The sequence below is a fragment of the Pinus tabuliformis genome, chromosome 5_2 (assembly GCF_031772625.1).
Source record: "Pinus tabuliformis cultivar Carrire ecotype Pingquan chromosome 5_2, CPIR1, whole genome shotgun sequence".
NCBI classification, from domain to species: Eukaryota; Viridiplantae; Streptophyta; class Pinopsida; order Pinales; family Pinaceae; genus Pinus; species Pinus tabuliformis.
Window position 1 is genome coordinate 275,963,299 of NC_142306.1, and position 8,632 is coordinate 275,971,930.

An 8,632-nucleotide genomic window follows, 5' to 3' on the forward strand; every position below is an offset into this window, starting at 1 on the left:
TTTTCTTCTTCCATTAGTAAGTGCTTTGTACTTCCAGCAACGAAACTACTAAGATGTGCAATTCACCGGTAGCAAAATATATCTATAGGACAGGTAAGAAGATGTGCAATTCACAAGTTGCATATTATACCTCTACCATGAGAGTTGTGTTATTTGAGAAGAAGTATTGCATTTATTTACAATTCAAAACCAAATCATCTCTGCCATTCATAATATATCTCCATTATGAGAGTTGAGTTATGTGAGAAAAGTGTTGCATTCTGTTCAATTCTAAACCAAATCGTTACAATTCATCAGCTGAATTAATACTGTCAGAAAGTGCCGCGTATTGCAATCCGAGATGGGTTTGCTGTTGAACAAGTGTTTCTAGATTGAATGGCGAAATGGAAGATGAATCCCCACTCCAAATACGTTCAGCAAGAAGTTCATGAAATTTGTCAGTCCTATGTGTTGCATCCCAAAACAAATATTTCTCTGGATGGCTACACAGAAATTCCTTGTATCTCCCACGATATTCCTCCGGCACATCCTTTCCACAGTCCACCGCTGCATTGAAGGGCCCTGCTCCACAACAAGCTGACTCTGTTTCCCAAAACCCTGCATTCGCACCACCATGACACATATAACCATTATTACACATCATATGTTATTTACCCTAGGTTTTCTATCGAGCAGCAATTAGCACACAGGAGGGCGTACCATGGGTCTTCCCGTCATGGATGATGTGGAGGAAGTAAGGGAAAGAATGAACGACAAGGATGTTTGCATCTCTCATAACATCATTATCCTTTAGATTACGAATCATGTGCGCAAACCCATTATTAAATTCATTAACCAATTGATTTGCACTTTCCAAACATCCTGCACCACTGTAATTGTTGCCCTCATCACTACTCATCATCATTATCATAACAAGCCTAGCCGCTGGAGTGCATCCCAAAGGGAATATATCTCCTACAACGAAGTTCCTTGCACCGCTATGGTACAGATCCTACATCATCATCATAAACATTTTATTACACCAAATGCTTAACGATATCACTCTGCTTTAGAAAAAAATGAGATCAGCAAGTTTAGGACGATTGGAGCATACGAGCAGATATTCTTTGTATTTGGTGAGCAGCAACTCCAGAAATGCGCGGGCAGATATGGTGTTCTGGTAGGTTTGGTTCATGAGGTAAAAGGCAATATCGTTGGCTCCAACTTGAATTGCGTATAACGACTTGGACAGCACGAAACTACCGCCCAGTTTCATGGTGGTTGCAGCGAGCGTGGCCGAGAGATTTTTGAATTGAGTTATTTGAACACTCATTGGGACTATATTCTGCATACCATCAAACAACACGATTTTTACATTTTCCTAACGTTACTATATTTTGCTTTATTTTTTTTAAGGTGAAGTAAATTTTAATTGTCTCAGCTGAAAACAAATTTATAAACAAAAGAAAGCTAATTGGTAACAATCCAATCCAGTCCAGTTCAAGATGTCTGTTAAATGGTTGTATTATCCGTATTGTCAATCAAGCCAAATTTGATTCGGATATATTAGGTAAAAGAGGCACGCCAAAGAAAATAAAATAAAAGACTCCAAATTCAAAAACTGCACACAAAACAAATTTTAAATTACAAAAATTTAGCGAGTCTAATCTGTAGTTCTCGTCAAGTTATTTATGAGATGCGTCAGAGCGAATTATTTAATGTACGAGAGAGAGTTATTTGCTCATAATCATTTAAGGTAATAGGGAGAGTTATTTATTTAATAAAAGGTTATTTTCCTTGAACTGTGAAATTCTTGTAAAAGGAAGACCTAAAATATATAATTAAAAATATTAAAAATTTATATTTTATATAAATTAATTTCTTAAAAATGATATTTTAATATAAATAAAATTTTATAAAATTAAATGTTATAGATTTTTTTTTTAAATTATAAAGTTTCTCATAATGAAAAATATCTGTACTTTGAAACAACTAAAATCAATTAAATAATACTTCATATAGGTAAATGTCCATATACATCTTTTGTTTTAAAGAAATAGTTTACTTTATTTAAAAATGATAATAAGACAGTGTGAAAATTATCATTATGTAAAAAAAAACTGAAGTATTTATTTTTTATTTTTTAAATGAATTTATTGGAATTAAAATTTTGATTTAGATAATTTATACAATTTAAATCATTTGTAATTTAATTAATAAAAAATTACAAATTAAAAAAAAAATTATATGTCTAGAGTTCAAAATTAAAATTAAAAACAAAACAAAACAATTTAAAAAAATATTAAATCAAAATCACAAATAAAATTAAAAAAAAATAGTATTACCATAATACATTAAAAATTAATTTAAAATTTAAAATTAAATTATTATCATTTATAAATATTTATTAAAAATAATAATAATAAATAAAACAAAAATTACTATTTTAAATCATTAATTATAATCAATATTTTTTCATGAAATTAGATTCTTATTAAAAAATCAATTTAAAATTTTTCCATACTAATATATAATTTTTTTATTTTTTTTAATTTAATATAAAATAAATATTTTTCTAAATTCATGAGATTAGTTTTTTATTAGAAAATCAATTTAAAATTTTCCATCCTAATAACTTTTTTATTATTATTATTTTAAATTTAATTTAAAATAAGTATTTTTTTTCAAAATATATTTTATTATTAATATATTAACCATAATTAACTTTGCTTATTCTAAATATGGGAGGTCTTCGCAATGTTGATGGACATGTTTAACCATCTAATTACCCTCTTCATAGTCGCGCGTTAATTTCCCCATATTGGTATTCGTGCAATTCTAAAATTTTTATGGCACGGATAAATAGCTACCACATGTGCCGTGTTGAATCTCGAAGTCAAAGGGATGAATCTACGGGAATACCTTATGCGAGAAGATTGGATGTGCCCAAATTAATCATCTAAGTAGGAAGCCGTTGTTACGTATTGAGCATTTGAGTAACCGTGAATCACATCGACATTGATTATGGGCATCGGGAAAAATGTGTTTTTTTTTTTCCTCGATGATATAATTTTAATAATGATTATAATATTTTTTTGTTAAATTATATTTAAATATATAGATAAATTTAATGTTTCTTTCATATTTATATGAATAGGATTTATAATTTATGTTTTATTCTAAGTATTTTTTAATCAAATTTCTAATATATAAAAAAAATTAAAATATAAAATAATAATAAAATACTACAAATTTATGCTTTAGGTAAATAAATAAAATAAATACCATCGAAAGAGCTAAGCATGAAACCTGTGATTAGCATAGTAGCTTTTAATTCTTTGTTGGAGGTTTATTTTTATATTTTTCCCTATCCCTATTGGGATGAGCAGAAGCTGACTCGTTAACTCAGGTCTTTCTCTTCCTTTTTCCCGACATATACATATATATGTATCAAAGGTCCCTCTGTTCCTTTCATAGTTATTTTCGACATATACAACATATACATATATCAAAGGAAAAGACAAACTATGCCTGCCACGGGTAAGCTTGATTCACCTTTCAAGATCACTATACTAAGTTGAGTTTTCATTATTGCGAAGGAAAAAACTCATAGATAAACTCATATTTGGGTAGACTGGTGGGCTATGCCCGAACCAGCCGCTTTGACAATAAACATAAAGCAGAATGATGAAGATGAATATGCATAATGTCATAGTTATAACAAAGACGTAATAAAAATTCAAATGATCAAAGAGTTTTCACATTAAATTAAACAAAACAAAAACATGTAATGACTACATTAGGTTTCATAATTATTTACAATAAAATAAATTATTTTAAGACGTTGTGACACGCTAGTATGGGGCTAAACGTAAACCCGCCTCATGAAAATGGGAGCTAAATTATTGTTGGTATATATGCATATATATAATTTTTTTAGAGATGTTAAAAGGGAGTTAAATTATATATATATATATATATTTATTTATTTTTTTGAGGGATATTAAAAGGAAAAAGACATTTAAAGTTGTGAGTAAATAAACAAAGACGACCATCTTTAGGCGATTCATAGCTTTCGGAGAAAATGTTGAGAGTAATATTTACATAATTTTTCTCAGCAGTCTCATGAATTTTCATGGTTCTGGATTTTAACTAGATATAGTCGTTCCCCATTTTATGATAATCGCGCCTTCAAACATAAATATTAAATAAAACGAGTAAATGGGAGAGATCGCGGAAACTGACCAGATTTGGACCTGTAGAGTCCAGCAATCCGCTTCCCCGGACGCGAAATTAACACCCTCTGAGAAGTCTGCTCCTGGCTGTAGCTGCAACACAAAACAATAAAAGTAGCCTAATCCGTGAACGAGGGCTAATCAATTGTTCAATCATGCTCCAATCTTTTGCATAAGAAAACACATAATAATGGTTACCAATGAAGTCGAATACAGTTCGGCCATCGGTGAAGCGACCAGTGGGGCGGTGGAAAAATGTGTGACCATAAGGTGCAAAATCTGCTCGAGCGCTTGAATTGGGTATGTAGTTGTTGGTCCCTGCATCCGCAGCCGAATCCCCAAATACGAAGAGTGCAGGAACTGATTGTGTACCTCCCAACACAGAGCCAACTATAGAAGATACGGTCAGTAAAACACCTAAAACTAGGTTTACATTGAAGGGATCCATATCCATTTCCACTTTCCTCAAACTCATCTCCCTCTGCAAAACAATAGTGCCTCGGGGTGTTATTTCACACGGAAATGATGGGTTGTAACATATAACATACGTTTACGAATGATCTTCCACTGTTATTTTTGTAGAGTCACAGGTCAAATTTGATTTGTATTATTTAAATTGATTTTTTAATCAAATTTTAATTGCAATAAATCTAATCAGATTTTAAAAAAATTAAATAAGAAAATAAATCTTAACTGAAAAACTATTCAATCTTATTGGATTGAGAAGGTCTCTTCTGAAAAAAAGAAAAATTAAGAAAGTCAAATTTGATTTGTATTATTTAAATTGATTTTTTAATTTATATATAAATTTAAAAATTAAATTTATCAAATTTTAATTGCAATAAATCTAACCAGATTCTAAACAAATTAAATAAGAAAATAAACCTCAATTAGAAATGCAATAAATCTAACCAGATTCTAAAAAAATTAAATAAAAAAATAAACCTTAAGTGGAAAACTATTCAATCTTGTTGGGTAGAGTAGTTGAGAAGAAAACTATTCAATCTTGTTGGGTAGAGTAGTTGAGAAGAAGACACAATACCATTGCCCATGAATGCGTTGTACGGTCTCAGTTGACTTTAATACCGCGCTTGTTCACGCGACATGATTGGAAGCCAAGTGTTCCTGCCAACGCAATGTTTCTCTCTAGGTTAGGAAGCCAATTAAATGCTGATGGTCTGAATTTTAAGGGCGAAGTGTGGAAAAGAACAAAGATGTCTTTAAAGCCACAACAATAAAAGGGCTTGGAAAAGTAATCTGGTTGAAATCCTGTCTCTCTAGGCTAAGAAGCCAATTTTAATGGCGAAGTGTGGACAAGAACAAGGATGTCTTTAAATGCACACCCATAAAAGGACTTGGAATAGTAATCTGGTAGAAATCTTGTCTTCATAGGATATGGGAAAAGAAATTGAATTTCAAAGTGTGGAGTGTAACTCTTTTATGAATTTACTCTTCTGAAAATTGGATTGACCATTAAAGTTTTGTTCATTTTATAATTTAAATTATTATATTTTATAATTTAAATTTGTAGTTTTCTTTTAAATAGGTAATAAAAGTTATATATATATATATATATATATATATATATATAATAAAAAAGATAGATTTTTGAAAGTATTTTAAATTACAGTTATTTTAATGAAATAAATATTTTTTTACTTAACTATTTCACAATGAAATTAATTAAAAAAAATAAGTAAATTATGTTAAATTATAACATTTTAATACATAATATGTAATAAGTTTCAAAATCTTATTATAATTGTTTTTTAATAGATAAATCAATTCAATATTTCTAATTATATAATATATTTTAATTATGTAATATAAATAGTTGAATATCTTAAGATGATCACGTAATAAAAAATGAATAGTTCAAGATAACTGACCAAAATGTGACTAAATTAACTTCTATAAAAAGATATTAAATAATCATAGTTGTTCATAACCATGTGCCTATGTAAGTTCAATAACTAGCAATTACATTTAGTATACTGGAATAAGATGAAGAGGTAGGTTGAAATGTTCAATTGAGTATTGAGAAGTTCAAAAATATCTCAAGCACTAATCAAAGTTGTTCATGTCCATAATCCTATGTAAGTCCAATAACTAACAATTACTTTTGAAAGTGTAAAAGGTAAGTAGAGTGAGGGAAGAGGTGAAAATGCTCAATTGGGTTTTTAGAAGCTCAAAACTTAATGATAAATTGGAATTAGTATGGCCGTATTCTACTTGATCTAAGTTTTGAAGCTTTCCAATTACAATTTTGAACTATGAAATCTTCAAAATGCTAGTGTCCCAACTATTTTTGAAGGTGTTTAAATCAATTTATGTATTGAAACATGAATTACAAACAACAAAAGCTCATGATCTACTAAAAATTGTTTTGTCCAATTTAAGTTAAAATCTCTAAAACATAAAATAGTTAGACAACACCATTCTTATAGAGAAAACAATGTAAACTTTGAAACGGGAACTATAAACTCAAAATGGGAACTCTGGCCAAAATAACGCCGAAAAAAAGTGTGTACACTGGGAACGATGTTTTTTTAAGGGACAATTTTGAACATGTTTTAAAAATGGCAGTGAAAACAAAATTTTCATGCAAAATACAGCTTGAAAACGAAAAAGTGATGATACTCGAACGCTTATTTTTTTAGGGTCAATCTTCAAAATTTAGAAAAAAATGCTAGTAAAACCAAATTTTTAATGTAGATAACAAAGTTGTTTATGAGGAAAACAACACACTAATGTTTTTGGCAGAATAAAATTTTTCTTTCTTAAGTATAAATTCAACATGTTCTCAACCATAACATGCTAGATATAAAAGAAATTGAAATTTTTTCAACCATAAAATGAAAAAACCATGACATTATGAACAAATTACATCACTAAATGAATTCAAAAGTCATTATTTGTATATTGTATGAAACACAAAATATATCTCTAATTTAATGTTTCATTGTAGATATTCCAAATAATAAAAGTTATCATAATTAAGACATATAATCCATCAACATAAAAATGACCCATAACTTCTCATTTAACACCATATGGAAATAAAAAAAATTATTTCAAGATACGATGCATACATCAGTTATATAAACTATGTTAAACAATTATTCAAAATCACTCATATTTTCTTGCACACCATCAGAATTCACATCTTCAGATGAGTGACTGGATGCTGATGAAGATGTTCCATATTCTTCTCTTTCATCAACTAGTGCCCCATTTGAGTCCACGTGCATGCCCACCATTTCAAGTTTCAAAATTCTTCTAGACCTACGACTCGTTTCAACAAACTCCCATCTGAACACTGTTCCTTCTGGTAACAACCTTTTCAGAATCTCTATCGTCTTGAAGCGAAGAGTTCCTCTCTTTGTTAAATTGAAGTCATAAACAAGTATGTCAAGATCCTCCAATTTTAATATGTCTGTGTGGTGACGATTTATATTCGTACCCTTTCTTTTTTTCTTTCCGCCATTTTTTTTGTCAACTACCATCTCTAGCTTATACACACCATTGAATGGGTGTGTATTTGTGGCATACCAATGTACTTCAACACTTGTAACATCCTCATTTTCTGTAAATACCTTTGTAACTTTAGCAACTTAGAATGGATAGCCATTGGGATTTTCATCTGCTAGCAATGTGATCATGCAACCCGACTTAATATCCTATACTGAACCCCTATAAAGGTATTCCATGGCTTCACGTTGTGCACGAGATCTTCTGGAACCAATATACATGTCTCTTTGCTTTGCCTATGAAGAATTAATAATACTTTGAGATTGTTGTTGTTTAACAATGTTTATTTCCTCATGTTCATTTGACACATTTTGTGGCCAAATAAATGGATTTTTCAAAGGTATATCGTCATTTTTTGGTGTTGAAATGATAGCACTTTGATTATTGAAAAATGACTCCCACCAAACTGAATCAGCAATGTCAAAGTACTCATATGTATATCTAATACATTTTTTAATTTCTTCGAGGCAATTAGAATAGTTTATATCTCTATTTTGTCTGCGTGCATTATGAACTTCACCAAATGATTGTAATAACAATATTTTTGATGCAAATATTGGATGATTTGGAATGAACTTCAAAAATTGCAAACCTGATGACGGTGCCCATTCTGCAGTAGTTGAATACTTCTTGCCCCATATTAGTGTTTACCCATCAATTTTTTTGATACGAAATTGATGTTGGAAGTTAATGTCATTGAGTTGTTCAATGCATTTCCCCTCACCATATGATCCCAAAATAAACCTTCACATGTCAACAGTTTCTTCCAACACATCAAAAGTAGGCTCTCGCATGTATGATTTCCTAATATGTTCAATGAATGATGGCAAGCCCCCAACTTCCTTCCTCCTCAGTGTGACTGAAAAACAACTAAACATTTGATCAAT

At 30.0% G+C, this 8,632-nt stretch overlaps 1 protein-coding gene across 1 annotated transcript; it reads right to left on the reverse strand.

The window, feature by feature from the left end:
• Positions 1 to 204: 204 nt before the first annotated feature.
• LOC149158584 (GDSL esterase/lipase 4-like) lies at positions 205 to 4,730 on the reverse strand. The gene is made up of 5 exons (XM_089437772.1): positions 4,413 to 4,730; positions 4,225 to 4,307; positions 1,094 to 1,324; positions 700 to 991; positions 205 to 597 (listed from the first exon to the last, which is right to left on the reverse strand). The coding sequence occupies exons 3-5, from the start codon at positions 1,310 to 1,312 to the stop codon at positions 284 to 286; spliced, it is 825 nt and encodes a 274-aa protein (XP_089293898.1). The 5' UTR covers positions 1,313 to 1,324; positions 4,225 to 4,307; positions 4,413 to 4,730; the 3' UTR covers positions 205 to 283.
• Between the last annotated feature and the right edge of the window lie 3,902 nt (positions 4,731 to 8,632).